Source organism: Cataglyphis hispanica, chromosome 4, assembly GCF_021464435.1.
Source record: "Cataglyphis hispanica isolate Lineage 1 chromosome 4, ULB_Chis1_1.0, whole genome shotgun sequence".
Lineage (NCBI taxonomy): Eukaryota > Metazoa > Arthropoda > Insecta > Hymenoptera > Formicidae > Cataglyphis > Cataglyphis hispanica.
The window spans coordinates 12,118,395-12,136,865 of NC_065957.1; the positions used below are offsets into that span (position 1 = coordinate 12,118,395).

The 18,471-nt window shown below is 31.7% G+C and overlaps 2 protein-coding genes across 4 annotated transcripts; one reads left to right on the forward strand and one right to left on the reverse strand.

Annotated features, from left to right (window-relative positions):
- Nucleotides 1-815: 815 nt before the first annotated feature.
- On the forward strand, nucleotides 816-12,961 carry LOC126848844 (uncharacterized). 3 transcript variants are annotated; one of them, XM_050590088.1, is made up of 4 exons: nucleotides 816-1,313; nucleotides 2,689-4,345; nucleotides 5,156-9,519; nucleotides 9,634-12,961. In XM_050590088.1, exons 2-4 carry the CDS (start codon nucleotides 2,689-2,691, stop codon nucleotides 9,778-9,780), a joined length of 6,168 nt encoding a protein of 2,055 aa, XP_050446045.1. In that variant the 5' UTR covers nucleotides 816-1,313; the 3' UTR covers nucleotides 9,781-12,961. The 3 variants fall into 3 exon arrangements, with proteins under 3 accessions (XP_050446045.1, XP_050446043.1, XP_050446044.1); XM_050590086.1 differs by having other exon boundaries at nucleotides 822-1,313; nucleotides 5,156-12,961; XM_050590087.1 differs by having other exon boundaries at nucleotides 822-1,034; nucleotides 5,156-12,961.
- LOC126848845 (GTP-binding protein 1) lies at nucleotides 12,960-17,829 on the reverse strand. The gene is made up of 11 exons (XM_050590089.1): nucleotides 17,611-17,829; nucleotides 16,599-16,969; nucleotides 16,396-16,507; nucleotides 16,084-16,264; nucleotides 15,810-15,988; nucleotides 15,556-15,708; nucleotides 15,178-15,427; nucleotides 14,942-15,086; nucleotides 14,551-14,869; nucleotides 14,207-14,478; nucleotides 12,960-14,071 (listed from the first exon to the last, which is right to left on the reverse strand). The coding sequence occupies exons 2-11, from the start codon at nucleotides 16,698-16,700 to the stop codon at nucleotides 13,892-13,894; spliced, it is 1,893 nt and encodes a 630-aa protein (XP_050446046.1). The 5' UTR covers nucleotides 16,701-16,969; nucleotides 17,611-17,829; the 3' UTR covers nucleotides 12,960-13,891.
- Between the last annotated feature and the right edge of the window lie 642 nt (nucleotides 17,830-18,471).

Consider the following 18,471-nt stretch of genomic DNA (forward strand, 5'->3'; position numbering starts at 1 on the left):
ATGATGTAACGATGACGTTTATAGTTTTTGCGGCATCTCGCAGAAGACGATCGAGTTAAATAGCTACGTGAATGAATGAATTATTAATATGATTTGTGCATAATTATTTTTTATTTTATATTATCAATTAATTTTTGAAATTTTTTAAATAATATTTAAAAAGGATTAAACGGAGCTCATGTAGGACCTCAATTTCATTAACTAATTCAGTGATGCCACATTCACACGCATGTGCGAAAAAAGTCAAACCCATCTACAACACTGCTTGAGGAACTGCTAGTTGCGCACACGAAGTTGCTGCGCTTTGCGCATGTAGGTTGTCATATGATGTATTCATTATAGAGTGCGTTCAAAAATCCTATTCGTCAGGTAGACTAGAGCCCTATAGTTTTATATTCTAGAGATTCTAAGGTAGAATAGCATTTTGCCATCGGATTCAATCACTGTATATTTGACTATGAATTCAAGTTTTTTATTGGCAGAAACAATGCAATGACGTCATTAATTGTTCTCAGAGCGATTAAATTTAGAAGTAGATTGTGTATCTTGAATAAAATGATAAATTACAAAATTGAATAGCTGTATTAGATTTTGACAAATAAAATTGTAGATATTTTAATGAATTTCTTTACTTTTGTAGTTTTTACGTTTTTCAAAAACCTATAATATATAATAAGTCCCTAGAGCATAATGATTGTGCGATGTGCGCATACGTCGAAACCGAGAGTATCTCTGGAGGCGATTAATAACGTCATTGCATTGTTTTTGTCAATAAAAGAATTTGAATTCATAGTAAAATATAATGATTAATTGATCCGGGTTGGATTAATCCATCCATTTGAAAGCCTTATTATAGGGACTCTAGTAATCGCAAATCGCTAGTGTGATACGTGCTTTTTGAGTCACGTGATTTGGGTGAGAACGAACAACGAACGGAAAACGGAGCTGAAAATGGAACGAAAAATGAAAGTCGATCAACGGTCACTGATATAACGATAAAGCAGTGAGACATTCGTGTGCCGTAACGTTATGAGGTAAAAATATGGAATGGAGTTAGACAGATTCTTATCAATTCTTACGTACGATCGCCAAAAACAGCGCGGCCAAAGAATAGTTAAATAAAGCATCGTGCAATGTGAATAGATTACTTTGTGATGTGACATATGGTCATCTATGATCTAACCTGTACAAAAAGGATCTAAACATAGCTCCCGAAGCAGCTTTTAAAAATTGCGATACTTGCATCGATTCTCTGATCAGCGAGAGCCTTTTACATTTGTAAAAGAAGAGAGTAATATCCAACTTGTGTCGATGTAAGTAGGCGCGTCAAGGCGATTTATAATAAAACATACCAGACCGCTTACAACAGGATATGTACAACATGATATATATGAACAAAGATATGTCTTATAGATAAAATATTCAGAAAAGATATCGTGCTATGATTAATTAAATACTAAGCTGTAGTATTTTGAAACACGGAATAAGTGAATTGATGAAAATGATGAATAATAGTTTTCTGTTTACATTCTTTTTTTCTCGTTTAATATCTATATCTTATCTTATTTTAAGAGCAGAAAAAGTTTTATTATAAGTTTTATTATATATTTTATTAATGAAAAGAACAAATCTATCTCTTTTAATGTATATCGTAATATGTATATATTTGATGTATTAGCAAGCAAATTTCCTTTTAGCAATGAATTTTTCAAATTTCTTAAGATATATTTGTTTTAGACGTTTGTGTTTTCAGTACTTATAAACGCTATTTTTAATAATTTTCTTTGGTATTTGAGTGCTTCTATCAAAATAACTAAAGTTATTTACTTTGATATTAAAGCACAATTTAATATATATAAAAGTATCAGATACGAAAAAGAATTTGTACGATATTTAGCAAAAGGATAAATTTTGTTTTATGTAATATTAAAAGATGTTGGATATTTTTAGAGTACAACTTTTGATACACATTTTCATAATATTTTTATTAACAGGATCAGATTATAAAAATATCGTTTTTATAATGTTCTCTTTGATTAAAAACTGTTAAGGCTTAAGATAATTGCTCTATTTTGATAAAATAAGTTTGCAAGCAGCACACACAGACACACAAAAAGAAGAAAGTTTTTCGAGCAGTTTTATTGAGGAAAAAATAGGAGCTAAAAATTGATTCTTGCAATAATTTCTTTTTATAATATAAAAATAGATCGTTACAGGTACAATCAAATATATATTTAACTTTATAACAAAATACTCTAATTTATTACTTTATTAATAGTATTTTTTTAAGCATTTACGCTTTGACAAATAAAAACAAAAATATATATTTTATTTATATGTTTTATTGTTTTTACATTAGATGTCACAAGTTTTTTTAGGCATGCAAGAATTGTGGGTAAGAAATTGTATTGCCTTTTTAATATCTTTTGGAGGATTTTGTACCTGTATATCTCTAATTATTATACTATGTACTGTATGTGTGATACCTAATCTTATTATTTTTCTACTTGCTTCTTAAATATTTTAAAAATCAGATTCTTTTTTTGTACATGCAATATTAATAAAGGTTTACTTGACAACAATAAAGATAACATTCTTAATGTATCTATTAACAATATGATTATATAACATATTTGTTTATAATTTAGTTTATAGTCATAATTTATTTATATATTAAACATGTTATAGATGGATAGCTTCAATGAGGACTTATTTAATCCATCACCGAGTTGCAGTAAATCAATAAATACAAGTTCAAATTTGGTAATGAAGCAGACAAATGATTTGGTGCAAGATTCAATTAAAGAGAGAAATTTGAATAATAGTCTTGTCAAGGATATTTCAGTAAAACTTACACGTTTACCAAATAAAAAGAATAAAAAATCAATTACATTCTTTAATAAAAATATATATATAAAAAGTAGAAAAAAATACAAATTGTGGAAATATGGAAATATACAAATTTATAAAAAGAAAAAAAATTCTAAAAAATCTTTGACTCAGCAAATACTTGACAAAGAGACATCTACTACTGAAATTACTACAAAATTATTAGAAAGTGAAATAGATGATAATGCATATGCTTGCTTGAATGAACAACCACAGAAAATAGAAGAAAAATCATGTGCTACTCAGCAGAATGTACAAAATGCACAAGAAAATGCTAAAGATTTTACTTTATTGACTTGTGAAGTTCAAAATAAAAAGGAAGTCTCATGTAAATATGATAAAACGTATACATGTGCACGTATTTTACCATATGAATTTCATCAAGAAAAGAATAAATCATCTAACAACACTACTGATGTAGTTACAAGCTACAATTTTTCATCTTCATCATCATCAAGTAGTGAGGCTATGGAGCAGAATTCAATTATTGATAAGATTTGTGTCTTCAATTTGTCTAAAAATAAAAGAAGATCAATGAAAAGATTGGTTCATGAAAGATTGAGATCCAAAAAACTTGCCACACAAGAAGAGCCAAATGAGTGGAAGTCTAAAAGAAAAAGATCTTTGTCTGAATCATCTGAAGAGCTTAGATCAAGGAGAAAACGCTGTCGAAGAATATTGTCGGATAAATCTGACAATAATGAAAATGCAGTTGAAAGTATGGAAATGATTGGAAGTGATAATGAAAATAAATCTCACTCTTATGAAAAGATAAATCAAGAAAAATCGCGACCGGATATACAGATAAATCGTGAGGTATCTATTACTTTAATGAGATTGGAACAAATGAATGATGTGGATGTTATTAAATGGCGAGCAAGCAGAATAAAGAATGCTTTAGAAATTATTCAATCTCAATCAGTAAAAGAACAACAATTGAATAAACAAAAGCAATTAACATTAAAACATCAAGAAAATGAAACCATTTCGTTAAATGAATGTCAAAGGCACAATTTATCAGAAACACAAAATAACCATGAGGATCTGTCACAATTTTTAATAGTGTCTAATACTCATGTTGAGAAACACTGTCCAGTGAGGTTAAATGATGAACGATTGAATATGATAAAGTTAAGAAAGAAATACAAGCTATTCAAAAAACCTAGAGTTTTGATAATAAAACTGGAAACTTTAAAAAATTTTTCCGAAAATGGTATATATTCGGCAATCGAAATCGAGCGTTTAACAAAGAAATATATAAACTTTGTAATAAGTTCTACTTCTTCATCCAAACCTCGTGAATCATTGTATGGATTCACACATTTACAAAGAAAAAACATGACAAACATGAATGTTATTTGCATGGAAGATGATAAGACAAGCTACAGTTTGTCTGATGGACAAAGTGTGAACAATAATTCCAAACAATCGGATATAAATGGAAGTTCAGTGAAAGGTATAAATCTCTTCCAAATTTTGTCACGTATATACAACCTTTTTTTCTTTAATTGCTGAATATTAATTTTAATTTGTTTGTGTTATTATTTGAAGTACGTTTTTTTTTATTAAACTTTATTTTTTTTATAAAAAGACATATGTAACATATAGATAGCATTACTGAAAAAATCAGAACTAAAAAAATTTGTTATATATATAAACATATCATATCTTTCGAAATCTCATACAATTTCTTATTAAGAAATTCGTTCTTTAAAAGGAATTGTACATACAAATATATTGTAGATATTTTTTAGATTAATTATATATATTATAGTTAGTTAAAGTTAATTATATATATTATAGGCTGTTTTTTACTATGCATTTGTTTTAAAACCATAGATTCTTTAATCAATTTTGAATCGATTTTTTTTCTTAAAAAAATTTTGAAATAATTCTATAATTTAAAATAAAGAAGTAAAAACTTATGCATTTAAAATAAATTTTCTAATGTTACAAGAAATTTAAAATAAAAGGTTTCAGAATTAAGCTTCAGAGAAATAATATATTTTTTATTAAATCTTAAGTAGATATTTTATTTTGATTGAATATTATTTTGAGAAATATAAAGTTAAATATTGAAAATTAGAAAATTGCAATAGTCCTCTTTGACAGGATATTTTATAGATATAGAGATTATAATTATTGTTTAAAAGATAATATTAGACAATAGTATTAAACGATGTTATTCATTGTAGTATTATTTGTTTATAATCTTGTCGATTCTTGATTTTTTTATTGATGTGTTATTTATGCTTAATTTTTGCAGATGATCAAGTTGTGGAAAGTAATAGTAACAAGAATACTAATTTTGCATTCATCTCCAGCCAAAGTCGGTATAAAAATTTATCACCGAAAACGTTGAGAAGCAAAAACAGTAATTTGCCGCAGAAGTCACTACTAGAAATATGGCGAAATGCATTTTGTACACAAAAATCCGTAAGAAAACTACAAAAAACGAGTGCCGAGCAATCCGTTTCTGCACAGTCGACATCAGCAGAAGCAGTCTCCATTTCGCGAAACTCGCCAAAGAAATTGGCGGATGCGGAATGTAAGAATTCAGTTTCCAGTTCTTTGGCTTCCACATCTACATCTTCCATAAAAAATAATACATCAGTAAAATCACCTGAAAAACATGCTTCGCAGAAGAAACAAGAATCAGTGCAATCGACAAAATGTAACAAGACATCTAAATTCGAATTATTCACTAGTGATACGAATTTTTCAAGTAACGCAAGAGTAGAAGAGAATATCGCTAAGAACAATCTTCTTCAATCTAAAAATAGCACCATTTCTAAAAGTCCGTGTAAACAGTCCACTGTTACAGAAGAGAATATTACCATATCAGATTCTTCCTTGAATTTAAGCAAAAAAGTTTTGGAGGAAATGCCAATAAAATCATTTGAGAAACCGAGCAATCTTCAATCGTCAACCAATGATCCACGATCCATGACACCTATAAAGATTTCGAAGACCTCAGGAATATGGAGTATTAATCGGTTATTGCGCAAAGAAAAATTTAAGTGTATTATATGTGATATGCCATTCGAGAATTATCAATCGCTACAAAAACACATGGCGATTAATTCATGTAAAAAAGTCAAGAGTCCTTTGCGCCACAATGCATTGAAACGCATAGAATTCACAGAAAATGAGAAAATAATAAGAGATAAAACTTGTCAAGACAGAAATAAATTAAAACTATTAACGTCTCAACAAAATTCTCATAAATCCAATCGAACTCATAATACCGCTGAAGAAACCACTTTGCCTTCGTTCTTATCACTGTCGAGTGACAGCGAAATGCAGAACAAGTGTTTACGGACACCACAAACAAAAACCAAAACCAAATTAATTGCAAAGTCAAACTCTGATTTGAATTTGAGATTGCAAAGTGGAACGGAACTTCCAGAAATTAGGCATCAAAACTCATCCCACAGCGTAAACAGCGATAAAGGAAAGCAATGCAAAGTTTGTTTACGATTTTTCAATACCTATTTGCAGTTATTTGAACACATGTTTAAACATGCGAATCGTATTATCAAGAATGCATATATACCAACCAAAAATGATATCTCCACGCAAAAGACTAACGAAAACAATCATCGAGTTTCCGATACTTTAAAAGAAGTAAAAGCAGCTGCTAAAGAGACCATTATCGATGTCAATGTGCAGGAGAAAGGATTACTAGAGAACGCAAACGAATCAAATACGGATCTAAATCTCGTTATTTTGGAAGTGTCGCAACGTAATGCGGCTAAGAAGAGAGACGAAACATCGAATTTATTACAAGCAGAGATGAAGCAAAATTTACAAAAAGAACAATCGATAACTGTAGCTAATGACGTCGAACACGTGACGGATAGGATTCGATATGTGGAGAAAGAAAAAGAGTGTGTCACTGCAACATCTTCGAAACTTCAACCGACAAAATCTATTTCCATCTGCAAGTGTCACAGGCCCAAGACAGTCAACGAGACTCACCACAACATTCAGATTGAAATAGTGTTATTGTGCGATCCTTGCCAGACACTGTTTCGACGCTTTGAATGCTTTGAGGCACATTGTCAACGCGATATTCATGCGTCTTGCGCGAAAAATCGACGACGCAACAGGACACCCAAATTGTTGTGTGTCACCTGTCAGAAAACATTGAACTCTATTCAGGAGTTGCAGACTCATCTGACAATGCATACCCAACTCAATCGCAAAATCCTAAGACTATCTTTTCTCTGCAACATATGTAAAGTGATCTTCTATTCGCAAGGACCTTTGTTTAATAACCATTTCCACAATCACGTGAAAAACCGGTTGTTTTTGGCTAGTCGTTTGTCATTTCCAAAATTTGCCTACGTCAGTATGAAACTCATCGAGACGCTGCCAGCCGTGGACAACGAGGCGCTGTCAGTCGTGAACAACGACAAACAGATCGAAGTTTATATACAAGTAGCCGATTACAGGTGCCGAGAATGCAATGCGCTTTTCATTTTGGAACAGGATCTGAAGTCGCACAAGGAACTTGGTCGATGCAAGACTGTCCCCGCTGCCGCTGATAGTGAATCCTTGGATGACACAAACGCGAGCTTGGTCGTGTCTAAGAAGATACCGATTTTGCTGATATGTGGATTTTGCAATGAGACATTTTACAACAGGGCGCACTTCGAACTACATTCATTGGAGCACAAACAGAAACGGGAGCTGCACTCGCATTACACTTGCGTTAGCGTTACCGCCATTACGAAAGTGTTTATCTGCAAAGTGTGCACGACCATGTGGAAATCTCTGAAAAATTTTGAGGAGCATTGGCTGACTCACGACACGCTACAGGAAGTTTACATATGCTCTCTTTGCCAGAATCATTACGACACCATCGATCTATTTCAAGAACATGCAATTACACACAGGAACAGTGCCGAAAAACATCCCGAATCGATCTCGTGCAAGGTGATTTATCGCGACCAAAACTTTGAGATGAATTCGCAGCAAGCAACTATAAATGACGATCATGTACCTTGCACGAGTTCTTTTGATGGAAAAGAATCTTCCGAGAAGATTGCAGATGATAATCCGATTCAAGAAAAACAGTTGAAGGTTTCTGCACAACAAAATTTATTGGCTAAAAATAAACAATCCACAAGAGACGAGACAATGATATTGCGAGAATTATTAATGGTTTCTTCCAGTAAAGAGACACAAGCTCTTGGGAATGACGCGAATGTCCAGCAAGAGCCACTCGCGCAAGTTCCCTCGATCGATGTGGCGAAATCGATACGAGCGACGGAAAATGGCGATAACGAGAAGAGTAAGGATAACAATGATAATTCGGAGAATCTCGACGATTCGGAAGAGGAGGAACTGACAATAGTAATGTCGGAGAGCGAGGAGAATGTAATGTCGAACGTGATCAGAAAGGCCGAACCGAAAAAATCCAATGACGTGTCTTCCGTTAAATGTAACAACACGCAAGAAAGCGTTACGACGTCCGATGCTACCGCGTTTATCCATGATGAACAGAGGCAAGGTTTCAATGCTTATCCGACTGCTGCCTCTGTAAAAACTTTGGGTAATGCTAACAAAACTTTGAATTCAAATGCCGAAGTTACTTTGACAGGAGAGCTCGTAACACAGTTCGAAGGAAATGCAAATGTTTCACAAGATAACGAATCGATCATCGAACGTGCGAATATTTTAAATTCAACGCCGACGACACGATTAGCCAATAGTTCATCCAGCGAGAATAATGCGAATAATGATTCGATGTCTTCAAGCGTGAAATCTGTCGATGAAAGAGCCAAAAACATGTTACCGCAGAACGCTATGAGCTCAATACCCAAATCTTTTCTACGTGTAAAATCCTTGGCGGAATTAACGAACGTTTCATCGCAAAATTATTTGTGTCATGTGTGTGGTCTGTTCTTCGATAGCCTGTATAAATTGATAAATCATAAGTACGTGCACGTTGCTCAAGATGAGAAAGACAAAGTAAATTCAGCATATACATCAGAGACTTCGGAGTTTAATCCCTCGATGCACATGACACAAACTCAACATGTCTCTCAATCTTCTTCGATGATTACAGGTAATACGCCTCTATTCAGCAACGCGCCTTTATCCGCGCTTCCATCCGGCAATGCGCTTTTATCCGGTAATGCATCTTCATACGGCAGCGCACCTCCACTTGGCAACGTGCATCCATCTGCCAACGTGCGTCCATTAAATCGAACAATCAATCTCGGCAATTCCCGACAATATCAAGTAGCCGACGTAAAACCGTTGCACAAGAACACATATAATACACTAATGAACAAAATGGTGAGACCGAATAAGGCACCGCAATACAATCTCGCATGTATGCCGTCGTTGAATAATTCCATTGTCGCGCCGCAACAGATGATGCAACAGAAGTCAATCTACCATCAAAACTTACCGCCTCAGATCGCTTATCCGATAAACACGACGATTCAAATGGGTCACCACAACATCGGCACCATGGCAGTTAAACCGTTTCTACAAACTATTCAAGTACAGAGACCTCCATCTCCTGCGTATCCGCAGCACCAGCACCAGCAGCAGCAACAACAACAACAACAGCAACAACAACAACAACAACAATATACAAGTATCGGCAATGACGTACGTAATTATCCAAACGTATTATCTAAAGACAGGGTGCCTTACCAGTTGGCGCCAAACAATGTGGTATCGGCAAATTCGGCTAATGTAATACTCATGAACACGATGCTGCAGGTGTCGCAAAATCCAGAGCGTTACGTATGCATATTATGTCCGAGTTTCGAGTGCAGTTCAGTACAAGATTTTGCGTTACACATGCGTTCGCCAAAGCATGAAGCACATAGTAATTATAACAGTTCGTCTTACGTGCCTCGAGCTTAAAATTGTTGGTAACAATTTTTATGGGATAATTAAATCGAATTGGAACACGACACTTCCATTTAAAGTTCTTTTTTTTATTTATAAAGTCTGAACAATTGATCTTTCCGGCCAAAAATAAGTTTTATTTTAATTAATAGCGTATTTGAATCGCACGATACTGATAAGACTGATTGCAATTAAATCCATTTTTTCTTTCTCTCTCTCTCTTTCAGAAAGTTTCTATTTATTGTTTTAAATAGGTATTTATGAATTAAAACCAAAAGTATATTAGACAATTATTTTTCATATAACTGCGTATACAAAGTGTCCGGAGTCAATAGCATCATCCGTTGTGTGCAGATAGAGCAGGTAAAATCAAGGAGAAAAGTCCTTTACCATTTTATGGCCTTTGCAATAATTATTGAAAAATTAATTAAAGAAGATTGACTAATTCGCGAGAATATAAGCGCGCAGTAAAAAAGGACAGCCTATTGATATGTAACTTCTCATTACTACGAAAATCGCAAAAAGGTAAAGGATCTTTTTCCCTCGGTTTCGCCCGTTCTATTTGCACACGACGGGTGATGCGATTGATTCCGGACATTCTGTATACAGTTGTTCTGTATACATTGTTTTCTCAAACTTTTCGACAAAATATCTCAATATATGTTCCCATGTCTCTCATAAATTTTGTATAATAATTTTTATTTACTATAAAAATTATTATACAAATAATTATTATTTCCCCTTACGTGTACATCTCAATTTTTATGATAATTAATCAATAATGTACATTCATGATAATATAAAGACAATGGCATTGACAATTTTATTGTCTTATTTCTAATTAAATCAACTTTTAGTACATGTTAGTTATTTTTCTCATTTTGATAGAATAATTTTGTTTCTTTTTCTCTGCCGCCGATATAATTAATCATTATCATCGGCACATACAGATATCACAGAAGAAAAACAAATTGTTAATAGAATGATTAAAAATGCAAGTTTCAAACAGTTAAAACTTACTAATATACACAGTTTGATCAGAAGCGTGTGAATTGAAACCGCTATTTTTAGATTTATCTATCTATAAGTATATTATATTATACGATAATTTTTATGTATATCGTGTGTGTTTTTGTGATTCTAAAAACGATATACATAATACCAACATTTAATTTGTGAATTTGAATTGTTTATAAGAAATTGCAAATGTTACATAAATAAAGAAATAAATATTCAAATATAAATATACAATTTAGTAAATATAAAAACACAAACATTAACTAGAAAAGTAACATGAGGTCCGCAAAAAAATGTAAGTTAAGTAAATTTTTCTCTTTTTTACCATTTATTATTATTATGTTTTAATTGAATTTCAACGTCCTCCAAGTCAATTTCAAAACTCATTCTATCAGACTCCGTCTATCATTAAGATGTCACTTAAAATGATTATAATTATATACATCTTTTTGTATTTCTTTTTGCAGTGAACAAAAAAAAAGAGGAATGAAAGACAATTATTTTTCTGTAATTCATAATTTTGCAATTTACATTTTATACTATATTTATAATTTATATTTATCATATAAATAAATATAAAAAATTAATTTTTAATAAACTTTATTATTAATAATTCTTGCAAAGTTTTTTTAAGGTAATTTGCTTGTTGATCGCGATTTCAAAATACAAAAAAAATAACGAAAAGCATTTATCGATTAATTAAACACGTTACATTTATATAGTACTAATTGCGTAATTATTTATCATAATTTACTCACCGTAATCACAAATTCACAATTTACTATTGTAATTTATTCTAAAGTTCCGATTTTTCCTGTCATTTACATAACTTTGATAAAAAGTGTAGAAGTTCCACGAGTTATATTAATTCAATTTCTTAATTTATACTATTGAATCTCTTCGAAACAATAATATAATTTGTATTGTTAGATTTTTATGAGTGATAAGAAATAATATGCAATTTAAAAAAGTGTTATTTCCTCATTATACAAACAAATTAGTTATTAGTTATTATACTTATAAAAAAAGGTAACTATCTCAGTTAATAACATAATAAGTCACAAATAATTTGTATCTCTCTATTTTTTATTTTAAGGATTAATTATTTTTTAAAAAAAGATTGTCTGGGAATTCTTATTTTGTGTGTGTGTAATGCTTTATTAAGATAACTTTCTATCTCTCTCTTTCTCGCATACTTAGTGAAAAAAATATATTTATGAAATTGTAATTAAAGGAATACTTTTGTGGCTCGCTACACACACATATATGTAATACGATGTTATATATAATTTTATATAATTTTACATATGATTATAAATAAATTGGTAAATATTAACGAGATTTCTATCGATAAATTGATCATCCTAGAGCAACTTATTTTTATGGGCTCTTAAGTATAAAGATTTAAAATTTAGAAATTAATTAGATTTAGAATTTAAGAATTAAAATTAATTGAGTAGTTTTTGTATATTTCATGTAGTTGAAACTATTATACAGTTGACGTTTTCCGTTGAATTTTCGACAATTTCGAGTTCAAAATTTATATTTCATTTTTAATTCAAAATTGATATTATCATCAGATCAATCTTACAAAACCAGATTAAAACTGACACAAATTACAACGCAATTAAAACCGGCATAATGTAATAAATTTAAATTATATTGCAAACATATACGCGCGAAAATGACTTTCTACATATATTCTTTACTATGTACACAGTACACCAAAAAGAATTTTCATTCACTAACAATTATCATATTAAATACAGTGCTGATTTCGGTTAATATTTCAAGTGTCTAAACATTACATGTCTCATATTATGATAAATACTTTATTTATTTAACTCATTGAAATTACATGTTTTTTTTAAAATATTTTTTAAACCTTGTTACGTTTTATAGACATATATGTAAATTAAAAATATAACAATAATATAAATACACATAACTGAAAATAAAATAAAAACTTTATTATAAAATAAAATCGAGAATATATTATAATCGTAATATAATATAATATAATTAAAATTATAAATGAAACTTTTTGTCATTGTGGCGATTTTTTAATTGCGTTTTAGAAGTGTTGCATCAATAAGATAAAAAGAATTGGTAATGTCATCAAGGAGGATGTAAAATTGTAAAATATATATACTTTTAAATAAATGCTATTCTTGTGATTCTCCTTTGCGTTCTTCTTTATTCGATATTTTGAGCGACATCGTTCTTTACAGAATATTATTTTAATAATGTGATCATGACAACTAATGATAACAATAGAAAGACTATTGCAGATAACTTTTTTTTATGACAAAAATATCTAAAATATCAGCGCAAAAAAAAAGATTCAAAAAGATTCTGTATTAATTTTCATGAAAACTTTTCCATATTCCAATTAATAAAAATAATAATTAATAATAATATTATTATTATTATGCACTCAGTCATTGTGTTTCAAATTTTTTTGCGAGATATATTTTAAAGATGAACAAGTAATAAAAGATGAGATATATATATATATATATATATATATATATATATATATATATACGTATATATATACATGAATTTTTATACAATGTAGATAAATATAGATATAAGTATGTACTGTCATAATGAGAAATACAACATCAATATGTCAAATTTTATCATCAAAATATGAAGGCATTGAAAAAGGGATCGTATTCGCATTCTCTTATACAAATGTACATCCCTGTACATATTGCATATATTTATATCATAGAGATGAAAGACACAGTGTGTGTATTTTCTGATACTGATTTTATCTACGTGTCTCTTACAAAAATAATACGATCTATAAGTACCGACTTATTATTTTGTTAAAAGAATATTTTTGAAAACACGATTAATAGTTGAGACGCGTGAAATTATTTGTCTAATAAATTTATTACATGTACTGTAAAATATATATTAATAACTTTAGTAGAGTATATTTTTTTCTTTTTTTTAGAGAAAAAAAAATTTTAGGTGAAGGATAATCCACAACATAAAATGAAAATGGTACATTGTGCACTATCCCTTAAGAAACTTGTACATAAAAGAAAGTTTTAAGAGCATACTAATAATACATTATTTTGTACATTAACAGCTCTTACAATTTTGCAGGAGGGTTTTGTTCTGTTAAAGGCTGAATACTGTTGATTGCATGAGATCTTCCTCCTCTTCGACCTCTACTTTTCTTACTCTGATTTAAACCAGATTTTTGCGGCATATTTTCTTGTTTGGCCGTTTGTTCCTCGATAATCGAGTCAGTTTCGGTTATTTCTAAAGCCTAACATAGCAGAGTTACATTTATTCATTTACTTTCATTTCTTACATTAAAATCAATTATATATATTATAAAGACATAAATGAAATATATTGAGAAAAAACTATTTTTAGCTATACTATATTACGTAAATTATACCTGTATATTTGTGTTTTGTCGAGCTTGCGATGCTTTGTTCGGCTTATTAATTCTCGATGTTTGCATAGTAGTATTATTTGAATGCGGTATAAGTTTCACTACATTTCCTACTGCTTTAGTACGACCTTCTCTAAATACCATTCTTTGTCCAGGTTTTATATACTCAGGGTGTTTGATAAACCTAAAATGCACTAGGGCTTTGTCACCCGTTCTCAAACAATCCTGGGACATGGATAATATAGAAGCAGTTTGCCTTATGCTGCCACAATGTACTGCAATAATTTTTTCAATGTACATTAACATGTACGATGAGATGCATGATAACGATTTAAAAAGATAATTACCCATTGCCTGATAGCGTGAACTGATTGTTGTAGGATGATGTAACACTAAAATTTCACCTTCGAATTCCCAACTAGCCTGTGGATTGAGTGCGGGTGCGACCATTACCATTCCCTTGCGAATATGTGATCGTTTAATCTTCTTCAGGGCGAAACTAGCAGTCTGTCCGCCCCTGACTTCGCGAACCGGCATCCTCTTTCGGTGGATACTTTTGACAGTTATAGGCGTGAACCGACCCAACGGATCGGGCCCTAATAGTAAGGTATCGTTTAACTTTATAATACCTTTCAAAGTTGTACCAGATACCACTGTACCGACTCCCTGAAATTTTTGATTATAAAATTCACAATTCACAATAAAAAAATGTAATGTGCAATATCGAATAATACCGACCGGTACAGAGTATGTATCGTCGATTTGAAATTCTGCAGGTTCATCATCGTGACTAGTAATCCTTGCAGTCAGCAAGTTGAGAAACATCTTGAGAAGATTTAAATTTTCACCGGACACGTTAGATACTTGAAAAATTGGACACAATCTGCAAATATTATGATATTCTATTGCAATCTTATTATAATATTATTTTTTTTATGTAAAGTTTATATGTATATGAGATACGACGAATTTACCGTTCTGAAACAAAATTCGTGGCGCTAATTACTACATCATCAGGTGTCTTAACTGTAACCGGGACTTTTCTACAGCCAGGAGATTTCAGAATTCTTATCAACAACTTCAAATTTTCCTGCAGGACATTCGGTGGGCACATGTCGATTTTTGTCACGACGACGAATACCGGTACAGACAACGCTAAAGCAAGGCCCAAATGTTCCTTAGTCATTCCCACAATACCGGCATTCGCTCCAATCATTAACATACCTGAAATAATATTTGCATTGAGATACGATTCATCGAACTCGTTTAATGGTAAACGACGCCGATGTCTTGGCGGAAAAGATATTTTTATCGTGTTCTACAATTGTAGTCACAACGTAATATGTTTTTACCAAAGTCTGGAGCGTGTCCCGTCATTCCGAAGACAGTTGTTTTTAAGTATCTCTCATGTCCGGCAAGATCGATGAACGTTATTACTTTAGAGGATTTCTCACATATTTTCACCCAATCTAGCGATCCATGCTCAGGTTTATTAACTACATTACCTACAAATTAACAATATGATATAATTAATAATACAACTAACAATATGATAGTAAGAGATGAAAAATAACATAGATATATACAACGAAAAGCCAATACTCACCGACGCTATCAAATCCGAGTATGTCATTTCCAACTGAGCTGGTCCGGCCAGTTTCAGCCTCGTGCTTATGACGGAATAACTTTTGACGTGCCAGGCCTCGTCCATTGTCAAGTTCGCCATGAGTCAGTACTCCCAATAGCGTCGATTTACCAGCATCCACATTACCAACAACAGCAACCCTTTAAATATTTGTTAAATAATTCGTCTTACATTAAAAATTATAAAAAAATTATAAATGCCGACAATGATTTAGAAAATAACGTTAAATAAAAACCTGATCTCTAAGAAATCTTGTCGATCTAGACGTCTCCTCACTAGATATTGTCCCGTAAGTCCGTGATCTGCTTTAATTTGGCGTAAAAGTACACAATCTGCTTCCAATGTTGCAGCAAGGGATTGTAAAGTAGCAACTGATGCATCATACTCGTCTTCCTTTAATCCACCTTCAGTTCCATCTACATTACATTACATAAGAATTTGTTTAAAAAATGATCAATTTAAAGATTTCTAATTAATATAATAATGTGGAAAAATAATATAATTGCACGTTCTTTTTTATTTTCAAAACATTTTGAAAAATCTATACCTTCAGCAACACCAATCTCAAAGATTGTCTCGCTGCCTCCATCCTGAATCCTTTCTTTCAATCTTCTTAGCAATAGTTCATACTGATCCTCGGATGGACTGACCAAGACATTCTAAGAAAGAAAATTTATAATATATACATTATATTCTAAAATCAATAATTTATCAAAAAAGATATAAATTTCGCATAAAATCTCAATGTACCTTTCCCCTGACACTGGAGTAATCTACAATCGAGATAGATTCATGCTCCTTCTCTGGTAGACGAGCAATAGTTTGCGATATGATTGGTCCAGTGCCCGACATAATATTCAGTAAAGATACAACTGCAAACGCATAAATCTGCTTTTCTGTGTCTTATTTTTCTCACAATTTATTCAATTATTCATCTATCAGTTTATTCCTCTTGTGCACAAATGTCCATTACAGACATCTTCCAATATTTAAATCCAATTTTTCTTCTGTAGATTATTAATATTTGTGCATACATTACTGTAGTACTGAAAATTTTGCTTGCCCTTGGGCAATATCTAATGTATTCAAATGTTTAATCCTATCAATGCCATCTTTATAATCTGCAACAATATGGCATGTAGATAACATTTGCCCTTGAACCACAAGTGACTGACAAGTACCATTGGTTGCGTTAATTTACACTCATGATTAAACTATTGTCTCATTTGATGTAACATTTGCTGAGATTATATCATCTTAATTAACATTAAATTTCTCTTTAAAATTACGATGGAAAGTAAGAAAAAGAACTTTTATTATCTCAAAGATAAAAGTAGACACACATACATAAACGCATACATATTCCTATTCTCTTTGCGTTTCACATATATAGCATAAACATCAACCGCGATTTTGCCAAATGTGAGAGAGAAAAAGAGAGAGAGAGAGAGAGAGAGAGAGAGAGAGAGAGAGAGAGAGAGAGCCAAAATTGTGCAATCTGGTCGAGTGTCAATGCATATTGTCGTCTTTCAAGCAAGTAAGCGTTATAGAATCTGAAATAAAACGCGATCCAAATTGACAAAAATATAAATATCTGACAGATTTTTCAAGCATCCGTTTGACAAGAGCAAGTTTTTTATCCATAAACGATAAATCGAATAAATTTGAAATAACATCGCGGGGATAGCCACGATACGTGAACGTTTATGTATCGCTATTTCCAATATTCCATCTCTGTACGTATCCGAAGGATTTAATTTACCCGTTGAAAGAAGAGACGATCCGAAGAGTGAGATCCGTCGTCTTTACGCCGTTACGATTTCACATGACAAATTGACAGCTGTGCGCTTACGAAAATACTGTCAATCTATCGTACGTGTTGTGTACGAGAACGAGAAACGTTGTGTAAGGTGAACACTTGGCAGTCAATTTGTGTACATATACACGCACACATATGCACACTTTACGGGCAATCGCGCTTTACGTAAGATGAACCAATCGCAGTGAAAGGCACACGACGATCCAATCATATCGGATCGGTTAATCGGTCGGGCTACACTGAGATTTCCGCGTTCTTTGTATCGTCTCTTTTTCGCTTCGCCTTGTGATTTTATATCTTTTCAATTTAAAGTGACGAGATCATGTATACGCTTTATCAGGATATCTCTATGAATCGCAATATTTCTTCATATTTATTTATTTTTTGACGGGTAAATTCAATCCTATTGTTAAAACTTATCGATAGAATTGCCAACATGAAGAATGAAATGTTGGCAATTCGTAAAATTTTTGGATGCATATTCGTATTATAAATATCTAATTTTTTTATTGTCACTTTCTATTAATGTGCTAAATATTAAAAAATATTCGATGAACAAGGATGAAATGATATCTTGAGTGTTGCAAGCGTTAAGGAAAGAAGCAACACTAGATAATAAAGTGACCAATCGAGCTTTCGTATTTTCGGAACCATTAGAGCACTAAAACGTAGGGAAGAGTGATTGGTCGCGGCCATTGCTAAATTCAAAGTTTACTTAGGCGCGCTTGAATCGAGCGCATCGCGATCTAGATTACCATAACTGTTGGTTGAATATATTTTTTTATATCGCATCTTTATTCGTCG